Source organism: Papaver somniferum, unplaced genomic scaffold (genome assembly GCF_003573695.1).
Source record: "Papaver somniferum cultivar HN1 unplaced genomic scaffold, ASM357369v1 unplaced-scaffold_79, whole genome shotgun sequence".
In the NCBI taxonomy this organism is placed as follows: domain Eukaryota; kingdom Viridiplantae; phylum Streptophyta; class Magnoliopsida; order Ranunculales; family Papaveraceae; genus Papaver; species Papaver somniferum.
In genome coordinates this window covers 2,716,412-2,736,845 of record NW_020650859.1, presented here as the reverse complement: position 1 = coordinate 2,736,845, position 20,434 = coordinate 2,716,412, and the positions used below count along the sequence as shown (strand labels likewise).

General features: G+C 35.7%; 3 protein-coding genes across 3 annotated transcripts; all 3 read right to left on the bottom strand.

Annotated features, from left to right (window-relative positions):
* Positions 1–7,131: 7,131 nt before the first annotated feature.
* LOC113344649 lies at positions 7,132–8,853 on the bottom strand. Its single transcript, XM_026588576.1, has 3 exons — positions 8,239–8,853; positions 7,908–8,064; positions 7,132–7,814 (listed from the first exon to the last, which is right to left on the bottom strand). Exons 1-3 carry the CDS (start codon positions 8,851–8,853, stop codon positions 7,132–7,134), a joined length of 1,455 nt encoding a protein of 484 aa, XP_026444361.1.
* Positions 8,854–8,884: 31 nt separating this feature from the next.
* On the bottom strand, positions 8,885–10,213 carry LOC113344647. Its single transcript, XM_026588575.1, has 2 exons — positions 9,475–10,213; positions 8,885–9,330 (listed from the first exon to the last, which is right to left on the bottom strand). Exons 1-2 carry the CDS (start codon positions 10,211–10,213, stop codon positions 8,885–8,887), a joined length of 1,185 nt encoding a protein of 394 aa, XP_026444360.1.
* A 5,676-nt stretch (positions 10,214–15,889) lies between these two features.
* On the bottom strand, positions 15,890–18,479 carry LOC113344532 (uncharacterized protein At5g02240-like). Its single transcript, XM_026588479.1, has 7 exons — positions 18,150–18,479; positions 17,194–17,462; positions 17,077–17,113; positions 16,883–16,980; positions 16,700–16,761; positions 16,368–16,491; positions 15,890–16,268 (listed from the first exon to the last, which is right to left on the bottom strand). The coding sequence occupies exons 1-7, from the start codon at positions 18,349–18,351 to the stop codon at positions 16,149–16,151; spliced, it is 912 nt and encodes a 303-aa protein (XP_026444264.1). The 5' UTR covers positions 18,352–18,479; the 3' UTR covers positions 15,890–16,148.
* Between the last annotated feature and the right edge of the window lie 1,955 nt (positions 18,480–20,434).

The window sequence follows — 20,434 nt, the reverse complement described above, 5'->3', positions numbered from 1 at the left end:
GAGAAGAAGATGGGGATATAGTTAGTAAATAATGGAAATGTTATGTTACGGTTAGTAATTTCAGTTATTTAACCCTTTTTTGAATGCTCAAGACAGTCGACCTAAATCCTAGGATCCAAACTCTAATTTCAAACTTTCTAGGACCCAAATCAAAGTTGGGACCCAAAGTCTAAGTATCTCATTTTTTTTTAAATTTGTAGTTTCACTTTCTTTTTTCTATGTAATTTGAATCGACACTCAGCTGGACTTGCAGCGATTGGCCAAGGTTCGGCCGACCTGTTCAATCATCTTCGAAAAACTATTACCTATTATGAAAATTTGACTTTGTCTATCCACGAGAATCATCAAATATGCACATTTGAGAACTCCCACTGGTTTTGCTCTTATGAGTTAGGGTGCGGACTATCTTTGGCATCAATTTTTGGTGATTTTATTATCCTTCCGCTGAGCTCATTTATTTATTTATTTGACTGTTTTTTTCTTTATTACTCGGACTTCGTTTGGATGCAAGTAGATATGATTACTTTTCTACAAAGATACACAATAGGAAAGTAGTATAAACCATATGCATCGTATCGATGCATTATTTGTTCAAATCTGACTCCAAACGAAAATTTTACCACAAGTAAATATTTTTGGTAATTTCACTTTCTTTACCCGGGGTAAGTGAAGTGTGAGAAAAAATAAAGGTTGGGTGTAAACGTCCTATTGCTTTATCCAACCCAATCATCACATCCATGAATACTTTATGATTTCTAAAAATCCCTTCAGCTTCAGTTTCAGAACTGCGAAAACTATTTCTTGAAAAATAATAGTCCCTCAGTTCCAAAAAAAGTAATAATGTTTCCAGAAAAATGATACTTTCACTTTATACATATGCATCCCAGTACATCCATTATTTGTCCAAATCTGGTTCGAAACGAAAAATTTACCACAGGTAATTTTTTTTGACAGTTTCAACCTTTTACCCGGTGTAAGGAAAAATATTACTAAGAAACGAAAATTTACCACACGTAATTTTTTTTTGGCATTTTCACCCTTCTACCCGGTGTAAGGAAAAATGAAGTTTGGGTGTAAACATCTCATAGCTCATCCATCCATGGCTACAACTTGCTAGTCGTCTTCTTCTTTTTCTTCATTTTCTCACTTCTAAAAAAAAATCCAGTGAAGCTTTAAACCCTTTGATTACATTCAATGGCAACATTCCTAGTGATTCGATCAATTTGTTTGTGAACATGGATTGGGAAAATCTATGTTTGCATGAGGCGATTTGAGGTTGGTGTTAATGAGGTTTTTATTAGGATTAGTTTGTCTCCATGGGTAAGGCATTTTGTGATCCATCCTTTAGCTTTGCGTGCCAATCGCTGGAGTAGTGGTTCGAATATGTGACTTGAGGTCCTAACTCAATTTAGAAATAGACCTAGAATAGGAAACCCACGGTTTTCCTAACATTTCCCCAAAACACCTACAGATCAGGAATATAAAATGAATTGCACACCAATATGTTTCCGTTTCCAATGCTGGTCAAGGGTCAATTGGGGCATAGGAAATTTTATGATTTTTGTTAAAGGGAGAGTAAAAACGGATCAAGGGAGAGCAAAAATCGTAGTCGACTCGTCAATTCGGACCCGTTCAATTTATTTTTCTAACTCTGATTAGTACATCCCTTCAAAAACACCTTTCAAAAACACCTTATATCAATTTTGTTTAAGATGGAGTTTTAATGCATCTTGACATTTGAATGGGGTTTTCGTGCCACAAGTTTGGTCACCTTAAATTTTTATAACTAGTATATAATATTCTTTTAACAGATCGGCTGATATCGAATGAGCCCTGTTCGTTTTGCATTCTTTAAAAATGGAGACAACTTGAGCATCTCTAGTGAGGCCTAACAAGACGATGCATGAATGGTTCTGGGTTTTCTTACGGTAATCTTACGGCCATCTATTATAACACCATTAATAAGTTCAAATCTATTTCTTTTGCCAAATAATTGTCAAGGTATGAATAAGTTTCATTAGTCATATGAATACAACACGTTGAAAACCTAAAAGTGATGGGATTCATTACTGAAACCCTAAACCTTGGTACGACCAACATAAAGATAAAGATGATAGTTAAGAACCCAAAGAAGAATTATTTGTGATTTATTTCTTGAGCTTTTTTTTGTATTTCATTTTGATTGTTGGTTTGGATGATAGATGATGATGATGATGGAGGCGGCGGTGGTTACCACGGTTTCTTTTTAGAAATGGGTAACATAAGTATGAAGGGGTGGTGTGGTCCGAATTGCAAAAAATAAATTGAATCGGTCCGAATAGGCGAATTAACTACGGTATTTGCTCTCCTCGGATTCGTTTTTGCTCTCCCTCTAACAAAAATCAATTCTATTGATCAGACAACTACTACAACATTTTTTAAGTTCGAAAAAAGAAAAAAGAGCTGATGAACAACGAGTCTTACCAGCATCTATTTATTTTTTTCTCCAATCCAATCAACCTTAAAATGCCTTAAGTTAGTAACCTTGAAAATGGTTACAGGTAGCCCATAAGTGTATTACTATCCAAGGAGGAAAAAAATGGTTCATTCTCAAAATCAAAAGTTTCCCAAAAAGAACACCTCTTGGGGAGAGATTTCTATCATGCTTATTTTACAAAAAAAGTTTCTCAAAATCTCTGAAAACAACAAATCAATGACTTTCAATTCTCATTCAAATATCAAGAGTGTTGGAGTGAATCTTATAAAATCATAATCCAATAACATGGAGTTTCAGAAAATTTAATGACTAAAAAAAATCATTAAACATGTGATATAAGGAGACTCTTCGAAAACCTTAAAGACTAACAGTAGATTTCAAAACTCCCCGAAATCATTCGAAATCTCATTTGACTATCTACATGTTTATATGTTTATTTGATTGGCTGAGTCACTAATGAATGACGGCATTATACAACTTGTACTTAGAATCTAGTCACTCTTAAATAACTCTCGAAAGAGTGCCCACAAAATCAGACTTTACATCTTTAATTCGATAATGTTAGAAAAACCGTAGTTGTCACCCCAATTTATCTCGGAAGGGGAATATGACACACGAGCATAAATCCCTTTATATCCTATGTTGCATGGTCACGCCTAGAAAGATGCCGTAACCGTGTCGTACACATGATCGGAAACGATATGGCTACGACACTTCCCGACATGCGATGGACATTCCTTGTCACGTGTCCCATAAAAAGTCAACATTAGACACTTTTCGTATACTAATTGGAAACTTTCATACACACCAGCAATGATAAATTTTTATTTGGAAAATCAAAACAAACTAAATGTGAAGCTAATTTATTCCTTTTAGCCAAATCCAAGTAATATTTATGAAAAACTTGATTATAATTTTATTATCATTAATTTATTTTATTTGTAATTAAGACTTTTGAAAATAAGAATAATTATTTATTTATTTCTGACCTAGCAAAAATAAAAAAGTTCCCAAAATATCAGACTCCAAATCCGGTCTGTTATATTTAAGGGTGTATTTGAATTAGGAATGTCTTCCTTGTAAATAATTAAAACTTCTAAACTTCGAATCATTGAGAGTTAAACGTATAAGTATATCCTCGCAATGTCTCTTTCTATCCCATTGAGAAAAATCAATCCTTGTTGATAACAAAGAAATTAAAAAACCTAAAGTAGTTTCAAGAACTCAAGAAGCATGGAAGAAGAACCCCCTCTGAAAAAATTTAAAGTAAAATAGTCTTTGGGAAAAGAAAAGCAGTAGCAAAAAATTTCATCGGTAACTTAGGAGATGATATCCTTCGTAAGAGTTTATACTTCCTTGAGACTGGAGATGCCATGAGCACAAGGATATTATCCAAAAGATGGTTGTCCATTTGGGAAGCAAAATTTGTTATTGTGATTGATTGAAAAAAATACTCGCAAAACTTCATAAAGGATTTTTGAATTTACTTAATGACCCAAAATTGACCACTTTGACCAAAAGTTGATTTACCTAGGCAAAATCATATTATTATCAACGCAATATACATGCAACTTCTAACCAAAATTTCCTCATAACTCAATTGGGTCGTAAAGAAAAAATTATTCTATTGATTGATCAAGATATCATAACCGTGATCTAAATCTCATAAAGGATTTTTGAATTTGCGTGGTGACTCAAAATCGACCACTTTAACCAAAACTCGAGTTATACAAGCAAACTCATTTATTATTTGTACAATATGCATCTCGTGGATCATAATCATCCAAAGTTTGTAATTATGATTGGCCAAAACCATAATCGAGACAAAATCTCATAAGGATTTTAACATCGGTTGGTGACTCAAAATGGACCATGTTAACCGAAGATCAAGCTAAATCCGCAAAATCATATTGTACTGGCACACTTATTTTGTCTAGTCTTTCAAAAGTTGAATCCAGTTTTTCTTAATTTCACATCGGTCCATCAAAATCACTAGATCATACTTGACATCACTAGATCATATTTTGTCTAGTATTTTCTTTTGATTACAAAGCCAATGATGGTTAAGAGGAACGGGTTTATTCTAAGAATATTGTTTTATAGTCTAGAGATTTAGAAACAATTGTCATTGACAAAGAAGATGAACTCGTAGAGATTAGTAAAGATGCACTACCTGATAATAACATAGAAGAATCAGTTGACCATTTTCAAGAATCCGACGATCTAGAAATTAGGGAGATTGTCACTAGTCTATCTAGAGACACTAAAAACTCTAATTTTGGGGGTGATTATCACTTTCCTAGTGCCTTACCTTTAACTCTCAGAAAGTCTCCTTACTTAGGACTGGACATCTCTGCCTCAACCATTTTACAAAATTATTTTCATACACGTTTTTCCGAACCTAATGATGTCCAGAAACAAGCTCAGTTATTAGAAACCCAACCTCTGGTTGATCTGGCTAACTCAGGCTATGATACCAAGATTGACTTTTTTTTCCCACCAAAAACTTTTTTTCCAATTGTGGGAAAATATGAGTTTCAGATGTGTTTGTTATTAATTTTAGAAACTATACCTAATTAGTTTAGGAGATTAGGGTCGACAGATTTGTTTAAGGAAGACCACCACTTTCATTGTGGTTATCTGTGTGAGTCAAATCTTCTTGACTTAGAGGATCCCCAATTATTCAGGTTATTGTTATGTGCTTCTTCGTTATTAGTTGAGGATTTCTAACTCTACAACCCGATCTTCAGGATCCTGCCTTTGATGAAATCCATCGGATGAAAACTTTTTATTTAGACCCTTTTATAGAGCCTAAACCTGAACCACAACTAGATGTAGTTGGCTTAAACAAGGGTGTGTTCGGTATCTTCTTGGTCAGTTACACTTTTCTTTTCTTGTGGTTAGCACTTTTTGATCCAGATGACCCAAAGTTATTCCGACTACTGCTATATGATTCTATGAGGTGACTAATTCTTCCAATGTCTGGCTGAAAACTTTAAACTTAGCCCTTCTTGGGAGCTAACCCATGGTATGCATCGACACGATAATATTCTTCAGTTTTCCTTTCCTTCAAGTGGTAACAGTTTCTCCTTGTTCATGCATCCACGACTAACACCACCAGAAAAACTTCAATTAAATCAAAGACAATTACATGTTATTTCCGCAACCCAAGATAGGACCAAAGAAATAACAAGACATACCCGAGAACACCATTGAAGAAACCATAGAAACCAACTGTCTAAACCATTCGTCAAACCAGCCTCATATCTTTTCTTCTACGCTTTCTTCACATATCCTAGTAACAGAGGAGAAACATGGAAACACTAGAAACTTGGTTTAGGGCAAAGCCCCAAACCCTAAACACTAAAACACCAAAATCCTCTCTCTATAAATTTTTCTCTCATACCAATATTGAGCTTCACGGTATCAGTCGATCCTCTCAACAAAGAGACCAAAATCCTAAGCACAAAGATTTACCACTCTTCTTGGTTAGATGTCCACAAACCTACAATTCTAGTCGTATATATAGAGAACACAAACTTGGAGACCAAGTATTAGTATCTTATTAGGAAATTAAACTCTTTCCTAATATTCCCACTCCAATTTGAGAATCCACCTCAATTTTGAAATAGACCTAGAACAGGAAACCCCACGGTTTTCCTAACATAACACCGACAGATCTGGAGTATAAAATGAACTACACACCAGTATGTTTTCGTTTCCAATGCTGCTTAAGGGTCAATTGGGGAATAAATTTTTTTATGATTTTTGTTAAAAGTAGAGCAAAAACGGATCAAAGGTGAGCAAAAACGGATCAAAGGTGAGCAAAAACTCGCCAATTCAGACCCGTTCGATTTATTTTTCTAACTCGGACCAATACATCCCTTCTGAAACACCTTTTAAGTTTTACCACACAAAACTTACAGGTGAGAGATAGAAGATGACTTCGATTTAATAAAATATATAATATTTTTTTAATGGATCGGCTGATATCAAATGAGCCCTATTCGTTTCCATGTTTTAAAAATGGAGACAACCTGAGCATCTCTAGTGAGGCCTTTTTTTTGATCAGAAGAGAAAATTTATTCAAGAAAAACAATGTACAAGGTTCTACAAGAAGTAGATAACGGAAAAGGAAAAATAAAGCAGCAAGATTACACAAACAAGGTTTCCCAATTAGCCATTACAGAGAAAGAAAAATTGATATGAAGTCTTCTACCAGCTGCATTTGCCCAAGAGAGTATTAAAGATTTAACTTCCACCTCCAAGTCTAAATCCATTTTGTAAACATGATTTTGCTCAAAAGTACGTCAATTTCTTTCCATCCAGAGAGTAAAAACAACTGCAGATGGTATTAGGCTCCAAATGTAATTTCCTGTATTTGAAAAATTCGTATGATGCCAACCAATTGCTAACATACTAAAACTTCTCGGAAGTACCCAGGACCATAAGCTACTTGGAATTGTTGCAGACCAAAGTTTATGCGCAATTTTACAGTGGAAAAAAATATGATCATGCGACTCCGTATCATCACCACATAGGATACACGAGTTATTAATGTCTACCCCTTTAGCTTGTATCATATCAATTGTGTTCAACTTCTCATGCACAATACACCAAACTAGAAAGTTAATCTTAGGTGGGACTGACTCCTTTCAGATAAACTGATAAGGAAAATCTGCGATACCAGAGTCTTCCATCAATTTAGCATAAAGGGTTTTGACGCTAAATAAACCTGAGTTATCAAGGGTCCATCTCCTATTATCTTGTAAGGCATCTAAGACTGGCGGTTCATCACCAATCCTAAGCATCAGGTCTGCAAAGAGATTTACCTCTGATTCTGTTAAATTGCGTTTAAAATTAAAACACCAGTTCCTTTCCGAGGAGATCACCTCTGCGAGCTTAATGTTCTTGTTGTCAGAAATCTTAAAAAGAGACGAGAAAATAGCATCCAACGATATGTTGCCACACCAAACATCATTCCAGAATGAAATATCCTTTCCTGAATGAATATTAAGCACTGAGTTAAGGCTTACCAGATTAGCAGTCTTTGCGATTGTTTTCCAACAAGAAACTCCATGAGAAGAATTAACCTTTTGAGGTACCCAGCAGGAGAACGTATCACCATACTTGTCACGGATAATCTTATACCATAACCTGTTTTTCTCTTTACCAAACCTCCAACACCATTTAGCAAGCATTGCCAAATTCATCAATCTCAAATTACAGACACCCAGACCCCTTTTTTCTTTAACAGCACATACTAAGTTCCAATTTATTAGATGTGAAACTTTTGAATGAGCACCATGATCCCATAAAAAATTTCTCATTTTCTGCTCTAAAATTTTAATAACAGAAACATGAGCTTTGAAAAGAGAAAAATAGTAAATAGGCAGAGAACTAAGGATGCATTTAAGAAGGGCTAGCTTACCTCCTTTAGAAAGTGAAATCTGCCTCCAAGTTGATAGTCTCTCCTCAAATTTTTCAATTATGGGGTCCCATATATGTTTGGAAGTTTCCTTAGCTCCAAGAGACATTCCAAGATATAAGAAAGGAAGGTTATCAGTAGCGCAGCCAAATTCCGAAGCCTAAATAGATAACTCAGGCACATCACCAATTGCAATGAGTCTAGTTTTTGAAGTATTAACCTTGATACCTCCAATATATTCAAAACACTTGAGAGCCGAAAAAAAATTATGAAGTTCCTGTTTGCTATTGTCTACGAAGAAGATAGTGTCATCAGCAAAATGCAAATGATTTACGATAATACTTGAAGAAGTCACTGAGAGGCCACTGAAGAGGCTCAGTTGTGAGGCTCTGTCCATGTATCTTGAGAAACCTTCCATGGCAATATTGAAGAGGAGAGGATAAACTGGACAACCTTGTCTTACACCCCTCGAACTAGTGAAGTAGCCAAAAGAAGAACCATTGATTAGCACTGAAAAAGTTGATGTAGAATAACAAAACTTCAGCCATTTACACAGTTTTCCACCAAAACCCATTTGATGAAGGATGAAATCCAGATATTTCCAATTTATCCTGTCAAAAGCTTTTTCTAGATCAATTTTACAAATTATCCCTGCTTTGCCAGAACATAGTCTAGAATCCACAAGATCATTGGCGATCAAAGTACCATGTATGACTTGTCTTCCTTCTATATAAGCACATTGAACCGGGGATATAAGTTTATCCATTACAAGCTTGAGTCTTGAAGCTAACACTTTTGCGATAATTTTGTAAACACTAGTTAAGAAAAAAATAGGACTGCAATCCTGGATTTTCTCGATGTAGTCTTTCTTTGGAACCAAAGTGATAAATGTGGAGTTGTGCTTGCTGTAAATTTTGTATGTAGAACAAAACTCATTTACAGTATTCATTATATCATCTTTCAGAAAACTCCAACCTTTACTAAAAAAAGATGATTGGGAAACCATCTGGACCTGGAGCTTTGTTATTTCCCAATTCTTGGATAGCATTCATTACTTCTTCTTCAGTGAAGTCAGCTTCTAAAATATCACTTTCCTGGAAATTTATTTTATCAAAAGTAATATTTTCAAGATCAGGTCTAATTACCTCTTCTCTAGTGAATAAAGTGTTGTAGTACTCCACAATATGCTCCTGGAGAATCTTCTTGTCATCCACCAACATACCATTGATGTAAAGCTGTTTGATTTTATTGTGTCTCCTTCTTGCTGAAGCCTTCCTCATAAAAAAATGAGTGTTTCTATCACCTTCTTGCAGCCACTTAGTTTTTGATTTAATCTTCCAAGAGACCTCATCAATGTGTGTTGTTTTTTCGAATTCAGTCTTCAAGGATAGCAAATTGTTGATTTCCTCCTCAGATAAAATGTTTTCTTCAGCAATACTATCAAGAGATTGTATTTCCGACAATATATCACTAAGTCTGGTGTTTGTGTGCTTGAAAACTTCCTTGTTCTATCTTCTTAGCTCCACTTTTAAAGCTCTAAGTTTCATCCAGAGTGCATAACTTGTAGAACCTGCAAAATCAAAAGACAACCACCAATTTTCTAGCAATTGTACGAAACCTATCTCCAAAAACCACATTACTTCAAATCTAAAAGGACTAGGGCCCCAACTAGGATCGGAAATATCAAGAAGAATATGAATATGATCAGAAGTAGGTCTGGCTTTGGCTAGTTGAGAGTTGAAAAGAAAATGGGTTTCAAATGAAGGGGAGATGAGAAATCTATCAAGTCTGCACATCACAGGGTTTGCTTGTCCATTTGACCAAGTGTATCTTGCACCCTTAAGAGGGAGGTCAATTAGATCATGTTGATCAATGAAAAGATTGAATTGAGTCATGCTTCTTGTAATCCTGGTGCAATTCTTTTTTTCATCACACTTTTTGATAGTGTTGAAATCCACCCCAATGCACGAAGGTAAATCCCATAATCTACAAGCATTGTCTAATTCCTCCCAGAATTCAGTCCTCTCCACTGGATTATTTGGACCGTAAACGTTTGTCAACATCCACTTGAAGTTATCCGCTTTGTTTGTGCAGGAGACAGAAAGGGTATAATCTCCCACAAGTGAATCGTTTATCTCGACAAAATATTTATCCCATATGATTAACATACCTCCTGAACTGCCAACAGATTGTTGAAAGGTCCATCCCACATTAGAATAACCACATATTTGCTTTATATCGAATTGAGTACACTGCATCATCTTGGTTTCTTGTAACATGATGATCGGAGATTTGAAAAGCTGTATCATCTTGTGGATGATAGTTCTTCTAATGGGAGAGTTAAGGCCTCTCACGTTCCATCTTAGGATTGAGAGATTCATAAAGAACTGAATTGACCCCTTGTTTTAACAACTCTCTTAGTAACGGGTGAGCTAATGTCAACCACCGTGACTCCTAGTGTTTTCCACTTTGTTTTTAACTTCTTTGGTACCAATTGTTGTGATTCTGTAGTATCTTGGTCTGTAGAAGAGCAATCATCTGATGTCTCACCTGATATCGGCTCAAAACCTGGAGGGAATGAGGGTATGTTTGTTGATGAATTTTTAGATGAATCCTCTTCATCTATGGAGGCCATAAAAGAGTCTTCTAAGAACAACATTGGAGGACATCTTAGCTTAAGCTCATGCGTAGAAACATCCTTTACTCCTGTAATCTGGATTGTTGTTTGGACAACAAAGTCTTCTTCAAGTAAAGACTTTGTCGGTAAGATAGGAATAGGTTTCATAATTGGACCAGAGGTTGAAATCATATTGAATAAGAATTTGTTAGAATGATTTGGCATAGAATTAAAACCTATTCCCAGATGTACTCCAAGATGAAACAGACGCTGTACTTCTCTAGTTATCCAGTTAGGGACAACAAATCTGTAAGGGTGCATGAACTCTATCGAATTATTCAAGAATTTGATGACTATTGTTGGTCTTCTCACATGGGTTTGTGGGTAAGAGTTGTAGATTTCGGGATTGTGGGATGTTTGGATTGTGGGTGTAGGACTGGGAATGAAAGTAGAGCTAAGGTTTGGTACTAGAGGTTGTGAAGTTATGATAGCAGCAGACGAATCCGTTTTTTCCATGGATGTGGGTATACAATAGACTGAATCTGCGTCAGTTTCTATGGATACTTTGAAAGAAGGTATTGCTGACAATTGTGATGATACATCAATATCCATGTCAACAGCCACATCAGAAGACGACGCCACATCAGAAGGTACATCAGAAACTTTCCTCCAAATTTGCTCGTATTTAGTGCGTTGTTCCTTGCGCGTTACTCTACTCCCATGATGACCGGGTTTTCTTGAGATTTGATGATATCTTGTAGAATCAGTCATTAAAGACTTACCAGATATGTGAATTTTATTTACCATCGATGAAGATACGGTAATAGGCGCATGTTTAGTTGCAATAATATTCGTATCCGTTATTTCCCTATAACTTGGTAAATATTTCCTTTTTTTTCGTCGACTAATCTCCATAATATCCGCCACTGAAGAAGTTTTCTCTTTTGAATCTGATTGATTCAAACTTGCAGAAGGTAAGATGACTACATTCTGTTCCCGTGAAGAATGCATTCTCATAACTGCAACGTGAGCAATGAACATCCGTTTTCCAGAAAATATTTTGATGACCCTTGGGATGGAATTGATACCCCTCTGATTTCTGACTTTCAAGAATAGCTTTTAGATTTTGAAGATTTAGTGTTGCTGGGTCAACCAGCAAAACATCACCACATGCATTCCCTAGAGAATGGATGACTTCTAAGGACCATAATTGATAAGGTACCCCATAAATTTCAATATGGAAATCATACTGGTGATAGGTGATAGTGCTCCAGATTTGATCATGCCATCTAAAGACTGAACAGACCATATTGTTTGAGGTAAATTTGAATTCAGGGTTAGCATTAGACAGTGCAGCATCAGTATGAAAGATAGCTTGGGATGAATTTATTGGATAAATTACAAATTGTGACTCAATCTTTAACAGATCAACGCCAATGCTATGCCATGAATGTATTGGAATCGGAGCAGAGATAACGAAAGCATCTTTCCACCTACTTATCCTATTACCGTTATATTTAATGTTTAGATACTTGCCATAGTTTGAATTTTCGGATTCAAAAGATACAGGAGAAGCAAATCCATTACAGTGGTAATGAGACTTGTTATTGACATTGCAAAGTTTAGGTTTCAGGAGTGGTTTTGCATTCAGTATGGACTGAGCTTGGCTAACTGATTGAGCGTATGTTTTAGAGTGAACTGTAGTGGAAGATGGATTGTTTTGAATGAGATTTTTAGGGTTTGTAGAGGGGTTTGTAGGTGATATGATGGTTTCCAATGCTGAAGAGATTTCGAACCAACCTTCAAAGTTTTTACCAGCTGGAAAGAAAATAGAGATTGGATCATATTTAGGACTAGGTTTTGCCAACAGGATGTTTATGTAAAAACCATGAGAATTTGTTAGCTTGGTAGCACAAAACCAATTTCTGTTATCATGAAACTTCCATACATTTCTTCCACTATCACCATTTTTTGCAGCTTCAAACATCATGTGCTGGAGATCAGTTGCTAGGGAGATGGTGAAAGTTGCATTTATAGAGCCATGGGTATGAAATTTTGTCAAGGTGATGGGCGCTGAGGGAATTGATTTTCTACGCGAGAACCTAAAGAATTTTTTCTCAATACGGACATAATGATTATTCATGCTTGGAACAAAGAATGGAAAGGAAAGGATGATGGAAGAGAGGATGATGGGTGAGAGGATGATGGAAAGAAAAGGTTGGGACTAATTAGGTTTCTAAGAGATCTAAATCCTAACAGGATTGAAGTAATGTGGAGAAAGGAGAAAGATTGAAGAGAGAAGCTCTCATTTTTTAAATTTCTAGTGAGGCCTAACAAGACGATGCATGAATGGTTCTGGGTTTTCTTACAGTAATCTTACGGCCATCTATGATAACACCATCAATAAGGTCAAATCTTCTTTTTTTGCCATATAATTGTCAAGGTATGAATAAGTTTCATTAGTCATATGAATACAACACGTTGAAAACCTAAAAGCGATGGGATTCATTAATGAAAACCTAAACCTTGGTGCAACCAACATAAAAATAAAAATGATAGTTAAGAACCCAAAGAAAGAATCTTTTGTGATTTATTTTTTGAGCTTTTTTTTGTATTTTATTTTGATTGTTGGTTTGGATGATAGATGATGATGATGGCAACGGCGGTTACCACAGTTCTGTTTTTTAGAAATCGATAACATAAATATGAAAAAGGTAGTCTGATCCGAATGGCGAAAAATAAATTGAATCGGTCAGAATAGGCGAGTTAGATACGATGTTTGCTCTTTTCGGATCCATTTTTGTTTTCCCTCTAACAAAAATCAATTATATTGATCAGACAACAAATATAACATTTTTAAGTTCGAAAAAAAAAGAGCAAATAAACAATGAGTCTTACCAGCATTTATTTTATTTTTTTGTCCAATCCAATCAACCTTAAAAATGGTTACAAGTAGGCCAGAAGTGTATTACTATACAAGGAGGAAAAAAAATGGTTCACCCTCAAAACCAAAAGTTCCCCAAATTTCTAAATTTCCCAAAATGACACTTCTTGGGCAGAGATTTCTATCATGTCTATTTTCCAAAAAAAAGTTCTGTAAATCTCAGAGAACAACAAATCAATGATTTTCAATTCTTCTTCAAATAACAAGAGTGTTGAAATGACTCTTATGAAATCCTAATCCAATAGCAATTTAATGACTTAAAAAAAAATCTTTAACAAATAACATGTGACATAAGGAGACTCTTCGAAAACCTTAAATACTAACAGTAGATTTCGAAACTCCCCCAAGTCATTCGAAATCTCATTTGACTATCCCCTAATTAATATGTTTATTTGATTGGTTGAGTCACTAACGAATGACCGCATTATGCAACTTGTACTTAAAATTTGGTCACTCTTAAATAACTCTCGAAAGAGTGCGCACAAAATCGGACTTTACATCTTTAATTCGATAGTGTTAGAAAAACCGCAGTTGTCACCCCAATTTATCTCGGAAAGGAATCTGACAGACGAGCACAAATCCCTCTATATCCTATGTTGCACAGACATGCTTAGAAAGATGTCATAATCATGTCGAACACATGATCGGAAACGACACGGTTATGACACTTTCCGACATGCGATGGACACGCCACATCATGTGTCCCATACAAATTGACATTAGACATTTTCCGTATACTAATTGGACACTTTCATACACACCAGCAATGATAAATTTTTGTTAGGAAAATCAAAATAAACTAAATGTGAAGCTAATTTATTCACCTTTTAGCCAAATCCAAATAGTATTTATGAGAAACTTGATCATAATTTTATTATTATTAATTTTATTTTATTTGTAATCAAGACTTTTGAAAATAAGAATAATTATTTATTTATTTTTAACCTAGCAAAAATAAAAAAGTTCCCAAAATATCGGACTCCAAATTCGGTCTGTTAGATTAGGGGTGTAATTGAATTAGGAATGTCTTCCTTGTCAATAATTAAAACTTCTAAACTTCGAATTAGTGGAGAGTTATATATATAGGTATATCCTCGCAATCTCTCTTTCTATCTCATTCAGAAGAATCCATCCTTGTTGATAACAAAGAAATTAAAAACCCTAAACTAGTTTCAAGAAGCATGGAAGAAGAACCCCCTCTGAAAAAATTTAAAGTAAAAATAGTCTTTGGGAAAAGAAAAGCAGCAGCAAAAGATTTCATCAGTAACTTAGGAGATGATATCCTTCATAAGATTTCATCAGTAACTTCATGACACTACCAGCAGCGCTACTGGCAAAAAGATCAATGCAACCAACCTTGTTTACTTGGATCACAAAGGTGATGCTGCAGATGAATTTGGTTCATCGAATTTTGAGTCATTAACTCAAGCAAAAGCTCGTCTCAGAATCCTTGAGTTAAAGGGTCAACAGATAAGGAAGCTTTTGCCGGTTCTTTCTTATGTTACGTATCTTACTCTTTCTGATCGAAGCCTTCAGGTACTTAATTCTATTTCTTTCTTTTCTCCGTTTTGCGTTTTCTTCTTGGCCATTATTATTATATATCGACTTGCATTTTGTGTTTGCTAATCATTACCAGGTTCTATCACTGAACAAAGAATGGCGTCAGGTATGGACTCAACAAAGGACGACTGGCCGTATATTTTCGCAGCTTAGGACATTCCTACTGACTGATTTTTCAGGGTACCAAAATGAGATAGATGTGATAGAGCTTATCTTCAGTAATGCATAAATATTGGAAAAGATGACTCTTGGTTATTTTCCATTCCTTTGCTCAGATGTAAATTCGAAAGCTGCAGCACTTGGGGACTTATGCAAGTTTCCAAGAAGCTGTCCACTTTGTACAGTGCATTTTACTTAAAATCACATAGGAGTTGTCTAGGAATTTAAATGCTTGCACAAGTTAAGTACAATCGTGATTCCTACGAAAATAAGTTAGGATTTCATTGTTTTCTAGGATAAGTTTAGGTTCGGTTTACTCTTTATGGTACCAGAACAACTATTTTGTTAACTCATGTCAATCAACTTTACTAGGAAACAAGAGCTTTGCTTTCTTCTGTTCTTAGTAAACCCCTTGCTACAAACTCATTTTTCTTTCTTTCAGTTTCTTATAAACAATTTTCCCTACAAAAACCATCCATTATTGAGATTTGATATAATGCAGGTATGGAAGAGAAAGGTATACTGTAAATCCTTCTTGCTACTTTTATCTGCTGAGCCAGCCAAAACATGCTGGTATTTTCATATTCCATATAACCATTCACGTGTATTTGTAATTGTGGTTAAACTGCCGCATAAGATTACGTATGTTATTCGAAAAGGAAAAAAAAAAAGGTAAGAACGCCGAATCTGAAACCAAAAGAGATATGATATCGCAAATGGTACAGTACAACCATGTTCATGTGTTATAGTCGTATTTATCGCCGTTCAGAAACATAATTGAAGTAGGTTAATGACTCTTTCGCATTCCCTTTAATGTGTAATACTCACTGAAACAAGGCCAGAGGCTAACAAGATAAAGATGTTAATTTCCCTAAATAAGACTAGTTTCTCTCTTACTAATGGCCAGTAGCATTATAGATTTCCAGGTCTCAACAAAATTCAAATCAGAACCACAATTGAATACTTAGAATCGGGTAGAGATTTGGGAGAATAGAGTCTTGAAATCTTTTGTTGGCTCGCCAGTTCCTTCAGGTTTAGATGCAAGATCCAATGCTTTAAACTTGGCCTCTTCCAACAGCAGCGCCTGTTTACAAAAACACCAACGTAACAGAAGCACATCAGATAAGTGACCTTCTGCCATGTGCGAGAATCCATGTGTATCATAACAATGTGATAAACATACCTGAATGCAGACTTCTGCAACATCAGCTCTAGCAATAGTCCTTATGTCAGTCTCGAGAAGCTCATCGTCTTTGCCAACAACAAGCTCCCTCACACCCCCATCTTTGTCTTGTAAGCCTCCAGCTCTGGTTTTCAGTCAGAGTACACAGCAAATGGAAGGCAAATGAGTAATGTATGAGAATGGTTTCTCGTTTGGGGTTCCAAATTTTGGCATCCCGAAGAAGAGAACATAAGTTTGTGCAGTGTACATGAATTGTACTTCCGAACAAGAAACATTGAATTGAAGCAACAGTATCGGCACAACAAGAAGAAGTAGGCAGAGAGGGGTTTTACCTAATAATTGTGTATGGAATACCAGAGTCGGCAAGGTATTGCTCCGCCTTCCTTTTCCACACCTGCATTGCAGTACCCCATCAAACTAAGTAAATAAACCCGTCAAACTCTCATGTTTCGCTCCCTCGGACTCCCAAATAATCAGCAACAAACACTGGCTAACAAACAGCAATGAACACTCACCAATATGTTTCCATTTCCAATGCTGTTCAAGGGATGATTGAGGTTCGTTCCACCCATAGACCCAACCAACACAATCTGCTTCACTCCGGCAGCTTTTGCTGCATGGAGGATTGAAAAAATTAAACAAAAATCAAAACATTTTTAAATCTCCAGCAAAAACAAAAACAAAGAATCCAAGAAACAATGAGTCTTACCAGCATCTATTTGATTCTTCTGCCCAATCCAATCAACCTACAAACGCCTTATATTAGTAACAAACATTCAATAATGATATCCACAACAAGAATCACATTAAAAGGAATAGAGATTACCTGTTCGGGATTAGCTCCATCTTCGAAAAAGAACTCAGGTCTTCCACCTTTAGTAGGATCAAACCCGGGTTTCATTTTGGGGACAGCACTAGTTAGAATTACAAGAGCATCAACTCCTTGAATTGCAGGAACAATACTCTCAGCATCTCTAATATCCGCAACAAAAACATCGTCAGCTCCTCCAATTTTCTCTTTGCTTTCTTCTGTTCTTACTAACCCCTTTGCTACAAACTCATCTCTCTCTTTCAGTTTCTTGTAAACAATTTGCCCTACATAAACCACCCATTAGAAAACCAAACCGAAGAGAGCATGATAGCGATTATTACTAATGCAGCCTCATGGCTTCATAGATGACTCAAGTTAAGTCCATACACCAAGGTTAGTCCACCGGAACACCTTATTTCTAAGGTGGTGGGTGGTGGCTTTTAATTGAAAAATTGAAACTTTTTGTAATCCACCACTAACTGAGACACCTTATCTGTAGGGTGCGGTGTTTCTTAAATGAAAAATTTAAATTTTGGTGTAATCCACCACCTAATATATCTAATGCACATTAAAGGTTGCAGTGGTGGTGGTTCTTTAATTGAAATTCAGATTTCCTACAAACCTCCACCACCACCACCACCATCAAAATCTAGAAAATATGATTATTTTTTCTTTGGGCATGATATATTCCCAATATATATAAACAACCAATGACATCTAACCAGTAATCCACCGCCGCCATCTACACCAAATTTATAAAAATAAGTGATTTTTTTTTTTTTTACTCCGCCATGACAAATTTCCAATAATTCACACAACCAATGACATCTATAACAAAATTTAAACAAAACCCATCATCCAGAACACAATTTCCAAGTTCACAATCCAAATAAATCTAACAAATGAACCAACAAACATAAACTAAAAAAGGAGATTTTTGTTTTTGTGTGTGTATAGAGATATTTGTATACCAGTTCTACCACCAGCACCAGTAACAATCACAGTACTCGCCATTGCCTTGACTACTGAGGAAGAAGTCCGTCTCCTTTGAAATGAAACAGAAGATGAAAAAGAGAATAGTTTGGTGGTGGAATTATAATGTGAAGAGTATTTATGAGGAGAGAAAGTTGAAGAAGGTGAAGAGAATAGCGGAACACGTGTCACTAAACCCATTACTCTGATTTTAATGGATGGATTAGCCAACTTAGGTCTGTGTAATTCAGGGAGAAAGAGATATTCCAACAGTACGGGAAGTATTGAAGATGATGATGATCTTATTCTTATCCTCTTCCCTTTCTGCAAAACAGAAGATTATGAATCGTATCATCATCTTGACATTCAAATGATCTTGACCGTTGAGAGGACATACAATGTGGGGATGACAGACCAACTCACTCAGCTGTGCAAAAACAAAATCGGAAAACGATTCACAACTCGTGCATCGGGAACTCAGTTCATAGTATTTTTAAGTCACCGGTTGGAATCCCGGCCCTTGAATGAAGCTTAGCTAGAATACAATGAGGGCTTTTAAGTGTCCATTTATTCTCACCCTTTCTCATATTCTGACGGGTATTTTATGGCTTTTAGTGTCATCAACCAAGCAATTGTATAGAAATCACTTGGAGGTTTGTAGCTGGGAGTGGCCATTTCATTGGAGATCGCGAATTTGATGAAGAAGAATATTAAATGTAGAGTTTGAACCAGTACTGTTAGATGGCATTGTAACGGACATTGTTAATGTGAGAGTGTGAATATAACTAGACTGCTGACATTGTTGTTATATTACATACACCTCATTTTCACACACAATATATGTACTTCATCACTAATCATAACGAAATGTAATTTTACAACTCCGTTATGAAAATACAACCAAGATCATACGAAAAGGTGCACAAATACCTAGAAGGATAGGAAACCATCCGCCCATTAAGTATTGCCATTGTTGAAGCAATAGAAACGAAAAGAAAGAAAAGACCAATGATCATCTTGATGGGCAATGAAAAGAGGAAATCTTCCTCGGCAAACCGTGATGTTGAAATCGCAAAGACAGTAAGAATCGATGTAAACAACCCTGTAGTTGCAGGAAATCCTACAAGCACGTACATATAAGAATCTAAACAATACTCTAAGAAATCATGGTGAAAATCATTCATTTACTCATTAAGATCTTAAATTGAATACAAGGTAATACAAAGACTTAACTTGCTTTCCAAATAAACTTTCTATCTCCTAATTTCTTGTCTAACACACTCTAAAAGATCTCTCTCATTACATGATAGCCTTTCCCCTTATATAGCATATTACATAGTGGATGACAGATAATAGATCTCATATTCTCGGAATCACTGTGCGTTACAATCGCTCATGTGCATCTGCTCAACTTCGCACAGATCATCGCACTTTACTCGTGACTTTGCTCACATCATCAAATACGTCATCTCAATTTATCCATGTGCGATGATCTTCGCTTATATTAGATGGTTGTTATCTCGCATACATAACGAATGTGCGATATTTCACTCCTACATTTTGCCTCTTCTCATGTCGTTCCCTTTATAAAGCGAGCGATATGAGAAACTTTCAATTCAAATTATCGCACATGTTCATCTTTGCACATTCTGTTTTGCCGACATGCTTCCGGGTTTTGAGCTTTCCTAATTTACGCGTGTCTTCTTGACCACTCGTTATCTGACACGTCCTTATAACCGCTTCTTTCTATCCGTTCATTCTTCGCATTAAAAGATATAAATCTCGGAAAACGAGAGTAAATTTTCTTATATATCTTCATTCATCTTCTTCTTTCTCTTTTTACTTCTTCTTTCTTTTCATCTGTTACTGCAATTTTCTCATTTCGTATCATCAACTTTTTTATAGACCATTACCTCTTTCCCCATCTCCTTTATCATTCTTCGTGTTTTCCTCTATTTGCCCTGTAAGTTAGTATTGATTTCACCGATCTGATCATAACCTTGTTGATTTGATCTTGATTAAGATTTATTTTTATTTTTTTTTACTTATAAACTCATCATTCCCATTCTTATAATGGCTCCAGCTGGTAAAAATATGGAGATAGAATTCACTAAACTAAAGAAAGAATTTGACACAAGAGGTTATTCACTTTCTCTGCCTTCTGAATCTGATTATTCATCCAAACTGAATCTTGAGTTAATTAACTCCGAACAATGGACTAATCAGAAGATTATCGTTTCATTAGGATAACTTCTGAATAATCTTCTTATTCCATTGTATAATC

What these genes read in the sequence shown, in the direction of transcription:
- LOC113344649 (XM_026588576.1), bottom strand. Translation starts at nt 8,853, where the DNA reads ATGAATACTGTAAATGAGTTTTGTTCTACATACAAAATTTACAGCAAG. An exon ending in TGACTTCTTCAAGTATTATC is followed by an intron (nt 8,065 to 8,238) that starts GTAAATCATTTG and finishes TTATCTATTTAG; the next exon opens with GCTTCGGAATTTGGCTGCGC. An exon ending in GATTTCACTTTCTAAAGGAG is followed by an intron (nt 7,815 to 7,907) that starts GTAAGCTAGCCC and finishes TTAAAATTTTAG; the next exon opens with AGCAGAAAATGAGAAATTTT.
- LOC113344647 (XM_026588575.1), bottom strand. Translation starts at nt 10,213, where the DNA reads ATGATACAGCTTTTCAAATCTCCGATCATCATGTTACAAGAAACCAAG. An exon ending in GTTGTCTTTTGATTTTGCAG is followed by an intron (nt 9,331 to 9,474) that starts GTTCTACAAGTT and finishes GTATTGCTGAAG; the next exon opens with AAAACATTTTATCTGAGGAG.
- LOC113344532 (XM_026588479.1), bottom strand. Translation starts at nt 18,351, where the DNA reads ATGGGTTTAGTGACACGTGTTCCGCTATTCTCTTCACCTTCTTCAACT. An exon ending in TGGTGCTGGTGGTAGAACTG is followed by an intron (nt 17,463 to 18,149) that starts GTATACAAATAT and finishes TGGTTTATGTAG; the next exon opens with GGCAAATTGTTTACAAGAAA. An exon ending in GAAGAATCAAATAGATGCTG is followed by an intron (nt 16,981 to 17,076) that starts GTAAGACTCATT and finishes TCCTCCATGCAG; the next exon opens with CAAAAGCTGCCGGAGTGAAG.